At 41.3% G+C, this 20213-nt stretch overlaps 2 protein-coding genes across 2 annotated transcripts; both read left to right on the forward strand.

Moving 5' to 3' along the window:
* The first annotated feature begins 694 nt into the window (after positions 1-694).
* Positions 695-11062, forward strand: csf3r (colony stimulating factor 3 receptor). The gene is made up of 17 exons (XM_070836077.1): positions 695-814; positions 3041-3150; positions 3987-4062; positions 4281-4577; positions 5296-5428; positions 5580-5746; positions 6779-6942; positions 7093-7243; positions 7529-7602; positions 7729-7936; positions 8038-8226; positions 8437-8538; positions 8892-9038; positions 9127-9267; positions 9360-9456; positions 9538-9616; positions 10276-11062. The coding sequence occupies exons 2-17, from the start codon at positions 3148-3150 to the stop codon at positions 10756-10758; spliced, it is 2511 nt and encodes an 836-aa protein (XP_070692178.1). The 5' UTR covers positions 695-814; positions 3041-3147; the 3' UTR covers positions 10759-11062.
* Positions 11063-11596: 534 nt separating this feature from the next.
* mrps15 (mitochondrial ribosomal protein S15) lies at positions 11597-16527 on the forward strand. The gene is made up of 8 exons (XM_070835633.1): positions 11597-11865; positions 14579-14641; positions 14736-14811; positions 14943-14991; positions 15093-15177; positions 15275-15333; positions 15818-16009; positions 16219-16527. The coding sequence occupies exons 1-8, from the start codon at positions 11715-11717 to the stop codon at positions 16327-16329; spliced, it is 786 nt and encodes a 261-aa protein (XP_070691734.1). The 5' UTR covers positions 11597-11714; the 3' UTR covers positions 16330-16527.
* The last annotated feature ends 3686 nt before the right edge of the window (positions 16528-20213 follow it).

The following is a 20213-nucleotide window of genomic DNA, read 5'->3' on the forward strand; positions in this document are numbered from 1 at the left end:
AGAATCATTTTACAATTTAATAAGCTAATAAACGTGATATGGCAAGTAGTTTCAAGTGCCCTTGGGGGGTCAAGGCACAGTTTACAATCCCATTTAAGAGCTTGTTCTATTACCGCGCTGACAAAGGCCGGCAGGCTCAGAGAGGGAGACGACTGCGTTTAAAGGCAGCCTCTGCGATACAGCAGATCGGCTCCCTCAGAGGTCACGCTCAACACAGAGGGGTCAGCCTGAACCAGAGCTGCTGCCGTCTTCGAGACGGCTCCCCGGTGTCATATTGTTGGGTATTTGACAGCTGCCATGTTAGCGCCTCGTGGGGAAAGACCATCAGATTCGGTTTAAACACCTCAGCACTCTCATACCAAAGCAAAGGCCGGACAGCTCCCCTGATCAGAGACTGACATTTAATTGCTTCAAGTTGAGATGTAATAACCGTTCTTATTAGTGCATCAAAGAGGAAACACAGAGGCAATATACTGTGTAAACAAGCATCCAAAATCATCTGGAAAGAATCATTGAATTTTCTTCCAGATTTCATAATTTTTTTGTTGAGCTCTTTCGAAACAGCCCTAAATTCAAACACCCAACACATTTCTTCCCATAACTGGGCCCCATCAGTCATGTGCTTCCTCCTGAAAAATAGTGAAGTTTCACAAATTCAAAACAAGGACGTTGCTGCTGTCGCTGCGGCTGCTGCTTGGCTCACACACACATATGTCCTCCAATCTGAGCTGCTTTGAGCCACACCGTTTCATCTGGTGCTATCAGGGCTGATGAGAGCCTCTCGTCTTTCTGGGTCTGCTGCAGCTGCTGCGCGGTGAGTGGCAAGCCTCTCTGATGGCTCCGCTTTATCTTCACATCAAGCGATTTGCTGGTCCTTTCATTTTGATACTCGTGCCAGATTGAAAAGGGAAACTTCATAAAACTTGTTTCTGAATGACACAGGTTCAGGCTGAAGAGTCGCATCCTGATCCAACTCATGGGCAGCTCAACTTAATTTGATCCAAAACACTTGCTTAATCCGATTTTTTTTTTTTTTTGGCTGCTCTGTATTGTACTTGTGCCATTTATCATCCTTTGTAGTTTCCTGTCTAATAATGCCAGCAATTTTTTTTTTTTAACAAACATGAAATACTACACATGCTAAGAATCTTCAAATATTTTGAGTTTAAAGAGGAATTCGAAAGAGAAGAAATTCCTTTCAGACCTTAAAGACGTTTAACGCCCAAAATGTGTAAAATCAAAACCTATTAAAGAGTTTCCTAAAAGACTTTGATAGCTTTATTTTGTTACTTTTATTAGCTGTTTTGTCATTGTGACATTCTTCCATATTGCAACAGTGTCACTATGATGTACTGTTAGGGTGTAAATTACAGATAACATGTTTATACGCTGGTCATCCATTTAAAAAAAGGATGTGAAACAGATTGCTTTCCTCCTTTTTAGCTTTTTGGACTTTCATAACTGCTGACACAGCGGGACACAACTTCTAAGCTCAAATGAACAGTTATATGATGACTGTTAATAGTGTCCAAATCCAAAAAGAAAAATTAACGTTATTTTACGCTTATTGAATTTCTTATTTAACACACAGTGCTTAGTGTGAGAATAAAGACCAAAAAAGGGGAAATCGTGGCAAGGCTGTCATTGCACTCTGTGTCAAGGATATTGCCAAATCCTGAAAGTGGGTGTTTTGTAAACCCCGACAGCAATGGGAAAGGAAACATACAGTGGCCAAAGTGTTTCTCTCTACATGGTGACATGACTCACCGAGACACAAATGAATCCAGACAACATATTTGCATCAATGCATTAGGTAACACAATTGGCCAATACACTGAAAAATAGCCAGTTTTATTTTATTCTGTCTTTATTTTAAGTGTATCAAATTGTGTTTGTTGACAAAGTACACTCTATGTCTAATATCATATCTCCCTCTCTCCTTCTCTTTCTCTCTTTCTCTCGATTGCCTTTTGTCAGAGCCACAGGCAATTACCTTTTAGTGGTGAGCAGAAATTCTAAAAAGGAAAGGAGGGGGAAATGGAGGCCTTTATGCACACAGCTGATAAGGAATGGGGAGAAATTCCATTTTTCTCACGCCGCTTTAACGCAAACATCACCAAATGGAAGCTTATTGTGGGCTGAGGGCAGCGATCTCACTGTGAGCTTGAGTGATGGTTACACATCATTAAAGTACCCCTACCCCCGCCCCCCGCTCTCGTGAGGTCGCTTTTAATTTGAAAATCAAGGCACAACATTTCTGCCCAAAGGCACAGAGTTGTTTTAGGCCGCAAATATGTGGAAGCAGGACTCGTCTGAATCTAATAAGAAATCCCCTCAATTTTAAAACTTTTGCTTTTATTGAACTCTATAAAGTCTCTCGCCTGAATCAGTCAGGGAGACCGAGGCCGAGTGTTACAAGAGCAACGGAAGTTTCTCAATGCCGTGGTCTCAGTTAGGGGCTCTGTTTATCTACGTGTGTCATTCTGTTAACATGCATGCGTGTGTGTGTGTGTGTGTGTGTGTGTGTGTGTGTGTGTGTGTGAACACGTCTGTGTGAAATTCATCTCTGATGGAGAAATCAGTATGTGTCATCTGCCGCATGGTCAGATGACACATGAGCTGAGCTCTTAGATTGTAGACCGAGCCTGTAGGATTTAATAATTACAATTATTAGCAGCATTTTTGTCATTAATACTACCACAAATGAAGCTTGTCTTCATAGATAAAGTATATGGTGGTGAAATATATTGTGAAATGCCCATAAACCACATGTGTGTGTGTGTGTGTGTGTGTGTGTGTGTGTGTGGTTCATTGAATACATGTCCTCCTCATTGAATGGTGTTATGATATCACATGTGAAACATAATTTCTGGATGTTAGTTTTTATTAGCAAATTCACTTCTTTATTTCTATTTATCATCATTATTAGGGAAAACCCGATTTCCTGATTTCTGTCAATCAGCTATCTCATTAGTTAAAATGTTCAACTGTTTCAGCATTATTCCAGACTGATAACCGTTTGCTCTTTCCTCCCATACAGCACAGAGACACAGGGCATGTCTGTGAGGGCATGTCTGTGCCTTGTTGGTGTCGGTGTGTGAGCCAGCAACTGAGATTCAGCGAATCTTAATCTTTCACGGTTGTGTAATGGTGAGTATTTTAAAAACCGCAGTCCTCAAAATGAACTTCAGCTTCGCATCATCTTGTGCTTGTAACGCGAGCTCTCCCGCTGATTCTCAAATTTAACAGGCAGGATGTTGGCTTTATAGCAGAAGCACAATATGCTGGAGAAGTGCTATTATCTACCTGCTTAGTTTACAAGCTCCTCTGCTCATTAGACACGACCAATCATGGATGCGAATGCCCAACAAGGCTGGTTACCATGGAACAAGTGGCAATTACAATCTTCCTGTCTGCTTGTAGGAGTTTTATTCCTCTAATAGAATGGCGTAAGAGGAGAGATACAGTGTGTGCCGACAGCACGTTTGTTTATTCTGCCCACAGAGAATTTAGATTTCATTTTGTAACAGCAAGCACAGCATTAAATGTCAAATACTCTGTGTGTTCGTGGTGCGTAAATGTGGACCCAAGCTGTCGCGAATGTTGATTTCAATGTTCATCAGCGTGACATGTGCCAGCGTAGGGTCCTGAAAATACGCTCTGCAAACACCATACCCAGGCAGCAGTGGGAGTTTTTATTTTCTCTGCTATTGTGCTAGTGGATGCCTTCTCTAACCGTTTCTTGATATTCAAATATCATGCATTATGGAGATCACACCCTTGCTCGCATCAACCTGCCATACCAAACACTTAAAATACCACCGTGATGATTTCTTTTGGAGCGACGGGTGTTATCACCCTCAGTAGCTACCACCTCACACAATGCGGCATGTCACTGGGAAGGAATAGCAATTCAGATATTGTTTTGATAGGGAATGAAAGTTTGTAATTTAAGAATAATGTATTTCTTTTTGGCTGCCTAACAGGTTTTTATCATCATGATATCCACATGGATGTCAGTGATTGTCATGCTGGTGGCATTTGTGAATGGAGCCAGAAATGGTGAGTGTTGTTCTCACAATGAAATAGCAAATCTAAATGGCAAAACCTAACTAGCAGTTACAAACACGCCTTCCCTTCCTTCGCCTTGGGGATTCTGTCCAAACTAGATATAACGCTTTGGCTTAATTAACATAAGTAATCGTTTATGAAAGAGTGGGCTTTTTCCAATTAAGATTCTTTTCAACATGCCACACTTGAATTCATTTTCTCATTGTCAGAGGATGACATGCAGCCGTGTGCCAAAGTGGAAACGTCCAGTTCAGTGGTGCCTCTGGGTTCACCTGTCACAGCCATGTGTGTCATCAGAGATGACTGCCCTCTGCTCGTTGGAAAAGCTGTTCGCATAGAGTGGCTCCTCGGCGATCGCTTTCTCCCCAGCAGCCCCGTGGCCAATGAGAGCATCACGGTTTCCGAGGTTGTTATACCGAGCTTCAATCACACCAGGGCGTTCCTCACCTGCTGTGTCCAGGCATCTCCTGTTCAAGTAGTAGGAGGAGTGGAGATCAGAGCTGGATGTGAGAAAGATTTTTAACTTCTTGTGCATGTTTGTTCATTAATAATCAGAAGAACTCATGTCCCACCAGTGGAGACCAAAACCGGGAATGTTTGGTAAATTACCTTTTTTTTACCTCGAAGTAAGAGGAAATAAAACATAGAAAATAAAACTAACATTTCTTTTTTTCTAAAGCCATCAAAGAGATCTGGCACATTTTGGTATTGGTGTTTTAGAGGTTTACAGCTAAAGCAGAGAAGATTGATGTCAAAGGTTAATGCATCGCATCAAAAAGAAGGTGCACTTTATAATTATAACATTCCTTTGCCCAAGAAAACATTAAAGAAACCGCAAAACAACAAATTCTACTCAAAAAATGACAAAAAGTGCATAAAATTAGCAGAAATTTGGCTTTTATTTCTATTATGTTTGTCAGGGACCAAGTAGGCTACAAAACACTGATGACAAAATGCTTTTTAACAGATATATCTGCAAGCTAGTCTCCATCTGCAGAGGAAACACTACTACTGATTAAATACTAGAAACATTCATACATACATATCATTTCACCCTGTGCGTTATAAATACTTGATTCCCATCTAGTGCACTAGTCCACTAGTCCCACAGGTGCCAGTGGATGAAATCCACAGGCCAGCTGGGTAAATGTGGGTATGGAAAGTAAGTAAAGAGCACTTTCCGTGAAAAAATCCATAAAAAGCAACTTGTTTTTTCACCTATAGATCCACCAGAGGCACCACAAAACCTCCGCTGTCAGACAAACCTCACCACCCCCAGCACCCTGACCTGCAGCTGGGACCCTGGACAGCAGGAGACCCACCTAATCACAAAGTACACCCTCCACACAGAGATACGGTAATATTCAATTTCATCTACCAGGAATACACTGACGCATTTACCAGAAAGCAAAAAATCTTTTTGCTTGTCAGGAATGTTTGTGTCATTTACACAACATGTCTGCAAGTTGTGCAATTGGGTTTCCCATATCATGATTTCCTCATTTCAGGGATACAAACGAGAACCACGCGTATGAGCTGCAACCACGAGTCCACCGCTATACCATCCCTCGCTCTGGCTTTGTCCTATTCTCAAAAATGGAAATATATGTGAAGGCGGTGAATGAACTTGGAGAAGCATCCTCAGTGCCGATCACTCTGGAGCCCGTCAGTGCAGGTGAAGAATACCGACAATATGCATTTATTGAATTTTTTCTCTAATAGTTTCTGTTATGGGCAAGCAGTAACCTCCATCAAAATGTCATTTACCTGCCGTTCTCCCTTTTTTTTTTGATAAATCATGTCTCTGTTGTCATGAACAAACCTTAAAGGGCAATTGCACTTATTTTACAGTTTATTTATTTACTTATTTTTTAGAACTACTGTGAGCGTGACAGTGTTATAAGGGTGCGATGATAAATTGGTGCAGTATTATTTTAATTCTGCACATCTATTTTTTTTTTCTTACAATGTACTGAGGCCACAGTTTGTGCCTTTCATATATTCACATTTGAGTCAAGTCACCAAATACTGACCACCTTTCAAAAACTCATAAGTTATTTACAGAATCCTCTGCGTTCAAACCATACACATGACAAAATATTACACATACTGCCAGATGAAAAAGATTTTTATCCCATTTCCCAACTTGTGACATATATTTTTACTCTTTTGTACTACAATGAAGAACATAACATGTTGTTTTGGATGAAAATATAAAATAACACAATGTAACACCAATACTGACAAATACAACTGATGATAAAGCTCTTTGATTTTGTTTCATGTTGTACAATTTAAATGAGGAAATATGTCTACTCCAGCCAACATGTTCATTTGGATTAGAAAAACATTTCCAAAACTGGTGTTGCAGCTTTTCTTTTTTCTTATTTTGTAGAGGACAGTTTTGTTTTTTTTCCAGATGGTTAGTTGTAAAGCATTCAGGTGAGCTTCAGACAAGTGTTGTTAAATTATCTCCTGGAGTTTTCAAAGATTCCCAGATATTTATTTTTCAGAAAAACTGCCGCTTAGCTTTGTGACTCCAATGTGATGGTGAGATAAGAGAGGCACAAACTGGGGTTAAATCTAATGTGAACATTTTCTGCACACATTAGAAAACCGAGTTGTAAAAAAAAACAAACACCAGAATTGTAATGAAAAAACAAAAACATCTAATTTACATCGGGGCTTTTGCTTTGTTTAACTCCAGCTAAGTTTGACCCACCAACCATTCTGAAGGTCCAAGCGGTGCCTAAAAGGTACGGCTGCCTGAAGCTGAGCTGGAGTTTATCTCAGCACCAGGCCTGGATGCTTGACCGCCTGAACCTGGAAATCCAACTTAAGACTTCTAACAGCGGCCAATGGAGTGAACCAGTCAGTAAAATCCACTCTGATATCAATATAAACTGAAAACTTTGTCGGTTAATTTTTGATACAGTAGCTACAAGCAAATAGTACTATACAGTAATCTGCTTGACATTCAATCATATGCATGCCTGGAGTCATATCTGTATGTGCTCTTAGATCCCAGTGAGCCGGGTCAGGCCAACCAGACCTGTGGACCAGTGTCGTCTCCTCCATGGGACTCAGTATCTCGTCCAGGTTCGAGTCAGATACCAGCAGAGCCCCTGGAGTGAATGGAGCAGCAGCCAGTCTGGAGTCACCTTGGAGAGTGGTAGGGCTTTAGATCAATTCGAGAGGCACAATCACTCACCTTCCAATCTATTGCCTTTTCTTCCATTTCGCGGCCTTTTCAATATATGCTAATGTCATGTTCTACATCTCACATTGCTCTGCTCCGTAGCTCAGGCTGAATTGACGTATTGAGCTCTGCTGCGCACTCTGGCAGTGAATCCATAGACCTGTCTCGTATGAGAAAAGTTTTATTTTTGAGAGAGTGAGAAGAGAAGTGGAGGCTTTTGACAAGCCGGTTATCTGACAGCCATCTCTTTCTTTTCAGCTCCCACTGGACGCCTAGACTGGTGGATGAAGGTATCAGGGGATCACATGCGCAACATACACTTGTTTTGGAAGGTACACACCTCACACATGTTGTTTGACACCTGTCACGAACTGATGTATTGTTTGTTATCTCTCTGGCTGAGGGTGTGAGGTCTTCCTCTAAAATATCTTCTCGCCTTTTTTTTTTTTTTTTTTCAGCCATCAAAACAGTTCCGTGGCAACAGCCAAAACGTCTCATACATTGTCTCCGTGCAAAAGTTTCCAGGTGAAACGGGAAAGGTTTGCTTTACAATGGAGAATTATTGTACATTCCAGCTTCCCAGGACAACGAAGAAAGTGTATTTGAGTGCTGTAAATGCAGCAGGAAAGTCCCCACCTACTGAAATTCGGATTTACATGCTTAAAGGTAATATTTGTATCCATAAACCTGCTTAAGCTGGCTCAGAAAATGGTTCAGGTGTGATACGGTTTTTCTCACAATGTGTATGCTGTGTTTTGTTTCTATAGCTCATACGGCGATATCAAACGTCTCAGTCACTCCTCTTGATGACAGAGCCCTGCTGGTCCGGTGGAGAGGCCTGGTTTCTTCCAGTCTCACCGGTTTTGTGGTGGAATGGAGACCTTCGTTAACAGCAAACCCCTCTCTCATCCAGTTTGAAATAACTGACAGAAACCAGACCAGCCTTGTTGTAACAGGTATGTTTTATAGTATTTGTAGCACAGGTTTTAGGTGTCCTGCTTACTTTACAGACCTTTTATTTGGTTTTCTTAATCTGGTCTTCATCCTTTACCACGAGAATTCCCTCTCATGCAACATCTTCTTTTTCCTGTGCGTGCCCCGCCTGTACATACTGTTAGGAGCTTATGGGAACTGATACACTCTAACCTCTTCACTCCCATCAATAGGCAGCTTTGAGCCCTACAAGCCCTACGGGATCTCTGTCTATCCTAGGTTTAAGGATGGGATAGGCCATTCTCAGACTGTTAATGCCTACTCGAGACAAAAGGGTAAGTCACCAAAGACACGAAGAGGATCACACAAAGAGCAGGCAGGGGTGTGAGAGTCGGGCTGCATTAACTTTGAAGAAGTGAGGAAAGAGTTTGCCACATGAGTAACAAAAACATATATATTGTGCAATCGATCAGAAACAGTTGATATATGATGGAATAACGCCCTCTTGTGGATAGAAATGAATAATTATTTTTGCTGGCCAGAAGGTTTCAATTCATGTCAAGCCAAATCAGTTTTATCTACATAGCCCAATATCAAAAATCACAAATTTGCCTCAAGGAGCCTTCACAATCTCTCAACCCTAAGAGCCTCGATTCATGAGGATAACAAGTCATATTTCTTTTTAAAGCTCCATCCATGGTTCCAAAATTAAGAATGAAAAAGATCTGGCAGTCGCATATTGAGCTCACCTGGGATGAAATACCATTAGACCAAAGGAACGGAATAATCAAGAGCTGCAAAGTCTTCTACTGGGATGAAAAGGGAGTCATTAATGGTAGGTTAAGGACCTCAATTTTCTTTTCTATTCTGAAACCTTCTTTTTACGGTCTTGAATCATATCTGATGTCTGACTTTTCTTTCAGTTGTGAATGCTGACCCAAATGAGAGGAGGGTGGTCCTGACAAACCTCAACACCGTGTCTCTGTATGAGGCTTTCATGATGGTTAGCACGTTTGGTGGGAGCCTGAATGGGTCAACAATTCATTTTGAAATCGAGCCCTTTGGTTGGTACCATTATTTGGCAGATTGGCCCTCTAGAAACATGACACGGAGATGCAGCTATTTCATTTACGATTACGTATTTCTCTCCTCTCAGATGCGGTTGTTGTTGTGATGATTGCAACTGCGGCTGGTGTTGGACTGTCATTGTTGATTATCTTCGCAGTCTTGATTTGCTCCTCCAACCACAAAAGGTGCGATCATTGCCACGCTTGTCTTAAGCTGTGAAACTGTGATGTCATTTCTTCTCAAAATATTCTTTTTTTTTCTTGCAGGTTGAAGGGACATTTCTGGCCAGTTGTTCCAGATCCAGCTAACAGCAGCATCAAGAGATGGACATCAGACTCAACACAGGTACCAAAAATGAATCTGCGCAACATAAAATGCTTTTAAGCGATAACCCCCTTCAGGTTAAAGCTGCAGTAATCTATATTTTCATACTAACAATGGATCAAATGACTACTTGTAATGTGAGAGGGATCACTCAGAATGATGAGCCCAGAGAGAATTATCACCAACTCCACAGTTCCTCTCTGCTCTACGACGTGTTTTAGCATCTTTCGGCTCGTTGTTTCGGTTCTACAACCCACAATTTTTCTGTTTTGATTTAGTCTCAGTGCTCTCCTCAACCGAAATTCCAGCCAGGCAGCAAAGTTAGTGGCTAGCTGGTGAACATAATGGAGCATTCAGGAGCGAACGAGTCCGATATTTCTTGTAGTTGGAGTCGGAGACCAAAACAGAGCTATAAAGAGAGAGAATAACGGACTTGGATATAGGATAACGTTGCTTCATGTCTGTAGCGTGTGTAAACAAACAACTGTGTGCTAACACATTCACCATCACTTTATATTGTATGTCAATGTCGTGTTTACAGTTCGTTCCACAGCCCCCAAGCAGACAAAAAAAAAGCTGTTAATGCCACTTCAACTAGCATATATACAAGCGCAGTTCCTATACTTTGTTATTTACTAATTACAGACATTGATGAATGAATTATTTTCCTGTCTTCGCAGGATTCCCATTTTGCCTCGGACAACGAGGAGCCCAATCCAATACATCTGTCCCACCTCAGCTTCCTGGACCTCCATATGAAACTAAGCAAAGAGGACGATGACCCCTGGTTAAACAGTGCAGAGGACACCAGCGACCTGGGAGAGTCCATCTGTGGTTCACCATTCATCCCTGGATACTCCGGTTCCAACAGCGACTCTGTTCCTTACGCCACCGTAATCTTCCCTGGTCCATGCAACAGCCCTGCACCTCAAGGAGCTCACGTCTACCTGCGTTCTGAGTCCACACAGCCTCTCTTGGAGGCCGAGGAATCCTTCAGTCCAAAGTGCTACCAGAATATGGCAACCGATGGGATGCCGAGGGAGCAATGTTTTTTTGGGCCGTGCCACGATGGTGTAACCGAAGAAGGGGAAGACCCAGACATTCTGTGGGACGACTTTCCTTTTCTACGGGCATTAGCCATGAATGAAACTCAAAATGACTAAAAGTGCTTTGCTGATTGAAAGAGTAACCGCTTTGCAAAAACAACGAGCATGTAGATCTGAGTTTGTGCAGTGAGCCAAGCGTAAAGAAATTGATCCAGCATCACACCCTGCTGTAAATGTATGACACATTTAATCAATAATCAATAATCGCTTATTGACTATAATTTCCATGCTTTGTCTGTACCACACTTTGTACATATGTCACCTTTTTTACAATACTTTTACAACTTTTTTACTGAGGAGAAAAATCTTATTGTGGGCTATTTGTTTCTGTCTGAATTAGAAGCAGGCCATTTTTGTTTGATTAAAAGACCATATCCTCTTCATGCTGCTCTGATTTTCGTTAAATTGTAGATTTATTCCATTTCTCTCCCCTTCTCTCTTCTCTCCCCTTTTCCTTTGTCATTTCCCATCCCTGGTAGCGAAGAAAGAGTGGGCTGGATCTATCAGAACATCTGGCCCAGATGAGGCAACACACAGGCCCAGTAACAACATGGGGCATCAAGTCATTATAACAATACAATACATGGACACAAATACTGAAAACACAACCAACTCAACCTGAAACACCATTGTCCCTTACATTTCTGCAAAAACCCTCAAAGATACAGTGTTCGATGATTGAGTCATTTAACAAACTACCTTAAAATAAGATCAAGTAAAGCGACAAAGGCTCCCAAACACGGTTTACTGTTGTTTTTTCATGACAAAAACCAGAATTAAGCTTCCCACATTTGTCCCATCGATGTGTTCTGGGTTTGTCAGCATAGCCTAGAAAAAATATTCCCCCATTCTCACCATCCTCACTCGGCTAGTTTGGTCTACTCAAAATGGCGGCCCGCGTGTAGGGGTCGACTGCATATTTATGTATCTATAATCTATATAGTCGCGTGTGAATACCTGTGACATTTCCATATTTTTTGTGGAGCTTATTGTCTACCTGGTTAGCTAACCTCATGGCCATGTTAGCGAACATCGCTCTACGAACCGTCCTGAAGTCGTCGGCTGGTGTTTTACGAGAAAACGGCGCTCTGTGCTCCGCTCTGTCAGCGACGTCCTGGACGGGCAGCCCGGCGTTATTAGTGTCAGCACCGAGAGCCAGCGGTGGTAAGTGTCGGCGACATGAGGAGCCCGAGGAAGAGGAGCAGAGGTGTTTAGAAACTAGCTTGTCCAACGCGTTTTATTACACCTGGCTGTTGGAGCCAAGTTAGCTAGTTAGCTAAAAAAAAAAAAAAGAAATCCAACAGCAGTGGGCACTGTTGACGGAGAGCTGCAGCGGTGGGAGGAGAATGGTAGCTAACATTGTTATGGAGTAACGTTAGCACACAAGTTAGGCTCATAAAATCATTAATTGTGGCTATTGTGGGTTTGTACAGCTCACTATTATGAGACAAAAGTAATTAATATGATATGCAAGATACAAAATGACACTATAGTGCTGCTCGGGAAGAGACGAGGAAAATGGCCTGTAATCTGAGTACTTACATTTACACTTAGTTGCCTGTTTATTTTGTACACCTGGTCTAAAGTTGGTCTAATATTCAGTCTAACTTTATGTATAGATCATGCATCATATTCTACCTTTACTACTAAACACACTTCAATTAAAGGCTAAAGAAAAGGAGTTGGCCTATGAAGTTTTTATTGACAGCAAATGGAGAAAGTGTTACAACAATATTAAGTAAAATTGAGTCAGTAGTGATTTTACAAATCAGAAAAAACATGAGATACCATAACAAGCCGTCAGACCAAAGGTGTCGATTACCACAGTAGCTAACTAGTTCTATTGTCCCTCATGCAAGAAAGGAAACAGAGTATCCTCAATTAAAGATCATCAGTTAATTAATCTAGTGAACATCCGCATAATTAATCTAGTAGCCCCAGACAGCTAGTATGATGGCTTGCAGTAAACCAATCACGGAAAAGCTAAATGAACAATTTCCAAATCAACCAATTCGTAACAGCTTAAATAAGTATTGCTTCAACAAGAGTGTTTGGAGGGTAGATTAGATAAAAGATGCCTGTCACAGATTTAATCAGATCTCATCAACGGGGGAAAAAAAGTCTTTGACTGTCTTGAGCAGCGGCTCAGCTGTTGGAGCGCATAGCATTAAAGCTTATGGCCTAACCACAGGGACCTGGGTTTGATTCCTGTGGTCCTTTGCTGCATGTCATCCCCTCTCTCACTCTGCCGTTTCCAAAAATATCCACTATTCTTAATAAAGCCATCTGTGGCCAAAAAAAAAACAGGCTTATATTTACATATATTTTCCATTTACTGTACACTAATAAATATTATATAACCCAATGTCTCTGTTGCAGGCTTGCAGATATTTTAGCGTTTATGTGTGCGTGCGTCCTTGTCTGCTCAATCAGAAACACCATCTCACTTCATTAAGATCATATCAAGAGGATCTAGCAGCTATACTTTCATTTCCCCCTCAGGTCCACCAGAATGCGATAGCTTGTTTTCACACAGTTGCATCCTTTTTTCGACCCGCTGAGAGTCACAGATGCACCAAACCTTCATTTACAGGCCCGCCCAGGAAGCATTTGGCTGCTTCTTGCAGACCACTTCTCTCCTCAACTCGCTGACAAATGCAGGCAAATCACGAATCAATAAATAGTTTCTTCACCCGACTTCAGAATGAATTTGGTTGTCATTTCCCAGTCTGAGTAAACTCAAATACATTAACAGCTGTGTCTGACAGAAATCAAGTCACTGAAAATAACTTAAGAAATGAAATGTAACTTTCTGTTTTCTTACAAGAAAAGCAAGTTGTTCTAAAGAGAGAGGTGAAGCACTAGTGCTCTTAGGAAGCAGTATCATTTGATTGTTTTGATGATATTGATATTGAAAACCACTGTCCTCTGACCATCTGATATGACCGTAGTTGTGTCTTATCTGGGGTGAGGGACAGCCATGTTACATAGATTATCTTGGTTGTGCTCTTGAAGTCATGCTTCAGCCTTTAACTTTTATTCCCACAGAACAAAATTGAAATGTTTGACATGCAGTGATGGAGAGGAGACAGCATCGTATCCACGCTAAGCGCCATAGTGCAAATAAACATCAGAGCCCTGTAGTCTAACTTGGAGGGCTTGTACGCACATTTGCTTTGCAGTTTATGTTACAACTCTTGCTGCCTTCGTCAGGCAGTGTCATACGTTATGATGTCAGAGTCAAGTTCTCAAGAAAGAGCAGTCCTTTAGAACCACTACGATGGTGTCAAATTTAGGATAGCCTCAAATTCTTTTAAGATGTGGGAGGTGGAAAAGGTCAGAATCAGCTTTGAAAGTAGCATGTTTAAATGACCTATTTGTTGGCCCATTGTGTTCGCTGTTATATTCATTGGAGTTAATAAGAAAATGGCAGTGACGGTGATCACAGATCACACACTTTGTTCAACAACATATAAAAGTGATTCATCTGTGGATTACTTTGAATATAAAGCCGTATGGTTTAAAGATGTATCATCTAAACATGTTACTTTATGATATACTCTGTGAAGTCTTGAAGATTTGTGACGTTCTGAACACGCATTTTTGTTGAAACTGTGTCACAGATGTGTCGATTCAGCTCTGTAGTAACTTGAGCATTATGTGAAGTTTCCACGTAGTTCACAGTCAGCTTTGACTGGTAGCCTATATCATGTTTTCCCTCATCTTATATCATCACAGCACATCGCAGTTTTTGTCTTTGGTCCACCTGGCGTATCAGCGGGCACCAGGTTGTTCGTCCGGTTTTTCCTTTGATGTCTCCATCTTTCCCTCCCCTCACTACACATTTCTCATTGTTTCCCCCTCTTTCTTTCCTCAGTTGCAGGGGGCTTTGCTGTTCCACCACCAGTGAGACATTATGCACGGGCTGCCAGGAGGACAGGTATGTGATGTCATGAGGCAGCGTTGTCGCCAAACCAGATTTTTGCCATTTTTGGAAGCACTTTCTTTTCATCCAGACATTTTGTTTCCTGCAGGCCCAGAGAGCCAGCTCAGCGATCTTTCTCCGACAATGCTGAAGATGGATTATACTGCTGTACCCATCGCTCAAACGTAAACACACACCTATATACCACACCTTTACTAATACCGCTGCTACTAAAATTTAAATGGTCACAATTGCATACCCATATTTATTAGAATAACCAGTTACTTTTCTGACACTCGTGTATTTGTATCAATAGGACTGATGATATTGTCAAAAGACTTCTTTCGTTGGAATTGGCAAGTCAGGTGAGCTCTCATGTCCCCACAGATTGCCTTGTGATGCTCTACTCAGTTTGTCATGAATAGTCATGAATAGGTGGTTTAATAGTTTGTTGTCACATCTACAGAGTGAAAAGCTGAAGGTGAAAAAGGAGCAGCTGGTCGCAAAAGTCCGGAGGGACGAGAACGACCGCGACTCAGTGGAAGTCCGGGGTGAGTCTTTCATCAGCGTACGTAGAGTTTTTGCAGACGGATGTAGCATTTTAACCTCGCGTCGCCTCATCTGCTCTTTTAACATCTTTTCCCTCAGTGGCTGTTTTGACTGCAAGAATCCGCAACTATCAGGAGCACTTGCAAAAACATCACAAGGTGAGCAACGCGTGGAGCGGCCGTCGTTTCAGCATCATGTGTCTGCCTGGAAGGCTCATTCGTTTGGCAGGTTTTGTAAAGGTGACGCATCATGTCACCGTGCATGTTGACTTGCACCACTTGAACGTTCATGTATGAAAGCGTCTCTCCACATTTCCTCTCTGCCTTCCTCTGGTCTGAGGCATGTGTGCTCTACAGGATATCCTGTGCACTCCCCCACACTAAATGCGAACATGCGTAGCACAGTCATGGTCGGAAATTTCCACGTTACATCACACGTTTAACTTTTTTTTGTCGAAATTGACACAGATGGGGAATAGTGGTTGTGACTGTTGGACTGTTACACTAGTAATTAAGTATCTCCCCATAAGCTCATTATTGTATAAGCTGACAATCAGCCAGCATCCTCATTTCCTCCCACCTGAGCCCGTTTGATTACATTTGCAGCCCAGCTTCATTTCTTTTATGTGCTGTTTCATTCCAGGACAAAGCTAACAAAAGGCGGATGCTCATGGCCATTGACCGAAGGAAAAAGCTTTTGAAGCAGCTGAGGTTGGTTCGTTATGATTCCTTCGAGAAAGTGTGCGAGCAGCTGGGCATCACGTACACCTTCCCCCCAGAGTACTACAGACGGGCCTCTCGCCGCTGGCAGGCCAAGAAGGCCTTCTGCATTAAGGTAGCAAACAGAAGATGCCATTATTCTGTTCACGTCCATATTATAACAGTATCAGTTGGAGATTAATGACCTTAAATAGACCTTAAACCTTTCACAGTGTCTGAGAGCACTGCCCAGTCTTTGTATAGGTTGACGTGCTCTCATCTAACGGACTAACAACTGTTACTTTACACCTCCACCCACACTTCTAAATGTGTGTTTCTTCTCAGCTCTTCAAGGCACTGCAGAAGCAGAGAGCAGAGCAGAGGCTGAAGATGAAGAAGAGCTCAGCCTCCACGGGCGCAGCGGCAGCCACGACAAAAGCTGTAGAGACCCATTAAAAGACAATATACTTTATATTACGACAACTAATTCTAAATGTTTCCCTCAAGCATCCTCTCTGCTTGCACACACACATGTGGTTATTTGGCTTGTAGGTAAATGCCTCCGCTTATCACGTGTCACAATCATACCAAAATGATTTGCTTTTGCTTTCAGATTGATGTCAGAGTCTAATGCAAATAAAATTTCCCAGAAAATTGTGTCCAAATGTGCTTGGCTGACAGAAAGGTGTGTTCAAGATTAGACAGCACAAAACAAATCATTGATCTCACTTGTGCAAGTTATTAACTGAGGTAGGGAAGTCAAACGGCCATATAGTTAGGACAGAATAGCAGTTTGGCACCACGTAACAGCCAAATCATTTAGGGACTCGTGGCAGAAAACTGCTGCTGCACTGATCTCTGCGGGTTGCTCATCTGGCCGTGATGTCAGAGCAGGTATTTTTCCATCAGCTGTCACAGGCAAAATTCCAGCTGTTCTATGTTATCTGTAATGTTAAATATTTAGCACTCTCACTATCAGGCCTTGTACAGAACCTGTGTGTTCACATTCTGCCAATACTCAACACCATCTTGAAGAGCATTTGGTGGTTTTACAGCATTACTGTTCGGTTGTCTTGAGGTCAAGTGTTAGTGGAGAAAAGGTTTTTAAATGGCCATAACACAGGAGTAACACACACAAACACCTGTCCAATATGGTGAAGCCACAACAAAACTGCAGCAATGAATACGACATTTTAAAGGCTTATAATAGTTTTTTTTTTCTGTAGTTGTTAATCATCTCAATCAGTGGTAGTCATAGTTAAATTTTCTATCCAATTAGCTGAATAACAAAACAGTAAATTGCAGAGATATCAGCATCTCTACCATTAATATTTCATGTTATTTGACATCTACATCTTGGATACCAGCAGGTCCAGACTACTGTGAATATAATGGTTTTAGTCAATTTAGAACACAAGTCTTGCAGCTGCAGGTAGTTTTGTACTTCTTCAAATCTTGAGTAAATCTATCCTTTATACAAACTGCGGTGGTGACAAAGAATGCTCAAAGCCTCAAGCTGTCTGACAAAAGGGATGTGACACATTTGTGGGTGTTTTGTGAAAGCACAGTCTAAAAGATTCTGGCAATTGTGGATGTTGTGAGCTGCACTGATCTAACATGAGATTGGAGAAGAGAAGCATTTAAATGGAAACTTTCACCTCCTCACAGACACGAGTGCCAGCGTTGTTTGAGATAGTGCCCACAATCAGCCTCAAAGCAGAGCAGCAGTCCTCCTCAGTGGTCCGAGTTTGTCAGTGAAGGACCACAGATCATTGTCATACTCAGAAACAGCAGTTTGTTGGCAAACCAGCATTTCACAGCTCGAGCTCGTCACAGCTTCCTGTGTGGTGTGCATCTTGTGAGTTTGATCAGCAGGAGTGCACAGATCAGGAGGACTCTTCTGGTAAGTGACACCTTTTTTCTTTTGCTCTCGCAGTAGACCAACTTCAGAATTCACTATTAATTTAGTTAATCGGATATTGTTCATAAACTGTTCTTACAAATCATATTTTTTAAGTTAAACGTGCAATCAGAATCAACTTTTTGATGGCATTGATACAAGATAACATTGACCCTCACATGTTCTTTTGTACCTCAGGGTTACATAAAACTGTCATATTCATTTTCAAAGCCTTGTGTTTCTATGTTTAGGTCACGTACATAGTCATACGTGACATTTACCAATCTGTGCCACAGTAACTCACTTTTATATACCAGTGTTATGAACTAGCGCTGCAACTAACTCCCAAAACTTTACACAGCAAAAAAGAAAAATCCAAAAAAAATCCAACTAATGTCATTCTTTACATATTTTAAGTAACTTGTAGGCACTATTAATGGGTGGGAAGCTGACTTTTTACACATTGATCGTGTTAAGAAGGATTTCATTAAAATACTGTGTTTCGGAATAAGAGCCATACAAAACAATTCATATTTAATTCATATGTAAATAGAAAAAGCTCTCAAAGTCCATAAACTTGTTTCATTTTGTGTTAAATGAAGTGTTTGTTGATACATCACATCACGTCTTTGCAGAATGATTATCACGTGATTTCTTTTTTAGAGTTATTCTCCAACATGGAGCTATAGAATATCTTTACTTATGCCTCTGAATCATTCTATGAAAAGTCACAAACTGCCGTTTCCTATTCGGGAAATTGATAGTATCACATATTAGTCCATGTTACAAAAAGTGAAAACAATTGTGGGACATGGAAAGAATGATTCAGGTCATTTCTCCTACATCTTTTCCGTCTTTTGCTAACAGCTGAATGTGTTCTTAACTAGACAGCTAAATCCAAAACAACAAGCAGATCCAGTAATCCAACATGTCGAACCCAGTGGTCACCAATCAGCCAGGAGCAGGAGGCTATGGGACGAATGTCCAAACAGGAGAGTGGAGCACGGGCCTGTGCTCCTGCTGCAGTGACCTGTTAGTCTGTGAGTGCCATTCGAGATGCTCAAATATGACATCATTCCGTTTTTGTCCATACACCAAAGACACAATGACGCACATGTTTGTGCTTTTTCTCCATCAAAAATTCACAATCAAGTCCACTTCTTTTATGCAGGTGCTGTTGGCTGCCTCTGTCCACTCGCACTGAGCTGCTACACAGCCAGTAAGTATGGAGAGAACTGCTGCTTGGGCTGTTTGCCAGGAGGTTTAACAGCATTGAGGACTCATATGAGACTGACCTATGGCATTCAGGTGAGTTACTATACTATTATATGTTGATTATTGCTCGTGTTTTGGGTGGTGCTGTAAGTCTCATACAGGAAGGCTGACCTTGGCTCTTGTGACAGTTTTCGTGAAGATGGGAAATGTTGGGTGTGCCCCACAATTGAGAAATGTGATCTGCAGCACATTTCCTCATTAGAGGGCTAACTGTCCCATTTTGTGCTTTTGTTTCAACCTTTTAACCACAGGGAACAGTTACCAATGACGCCTTGATGAGTTTTTTCTGCGGACTGTGTGAGATGTGCAGGATGGCGCGAGAAATCCGAATCAGGAATGGAGAAATTCAATAGTAACACAACGTAAAGGATTGTGGTCCACTGGATACAGTATTTTTCTGAAATATTCTGAGGTATTCTTCTGTCAATGATGTTCAGCAATTGGAAAAGTAATGACTCTATTTCTGTAGAAGACCTAGCTTTTAAGGAGCAGCTAATGAATTATGCAATTCTTACCTGTAGCCTCATATGTGCAACAGTGTGACAAAGTGCTAGCTTTAATTTGCATTACTGTACATACATTGTATTGTTCTATCAATCACATGATTTTTTACATTCAAGCATGAAGTATTTTATACAACATTGTCAATAAAAAATATGATTGTTTAATTGTATTTCATGTACCTTTTTAAAGTAGGAAACTATGTAGATGGTAACAATTGGTTCCAAACTTTTTGACCCTTAAAATAGTGTGTATAAAACCTTATATAATGTATATGGCAGGTATTGCAGCATGTGAGCATTTAAACCAAAGAGTATTTCTTTTTTTCATTGGGCAGATTTTAAGAGGCTTGTGATAGTGAAAGTGTTAGAGGTACATACATATTCAGTCCCTCACAGGAACAAAGGCAAAATCAGAAAAAAAAACATACATATAGTTTAGCAGAAGTATCTCTGGTGAAGGTTGGAAACACACGATGAAAACACAGTACATAAATGAATTGAGTCTCATTTGTAACATTGAGATATAACTGGACCCTGCTACCCACCTGAGCCCTCCTCTTCCTGTGCGTCATAACGCACAGCGCTCTGATTGGCTGTTTGCTTCGTGGCCTGGCAACCAGAGGAGGCTTTACCAAACAGACGGACTCCTCACCAGCAAGCAC

The sequence above is a fragment of the Pempheris klunzingeri genome, chromosome 8, assembly GCF_042242105.1.
Source record: "Pempheris klunzingeri isolate RE-2024b chromosome 8, fPemKlu1.hap1, whole genome shotgun sequence".
NCBI lineage: Eukaryota > Metazoa > Chordata > Actinopteri > Acropomatiformes > Pempheridae > Pempheris > Pempheris klunzingeri.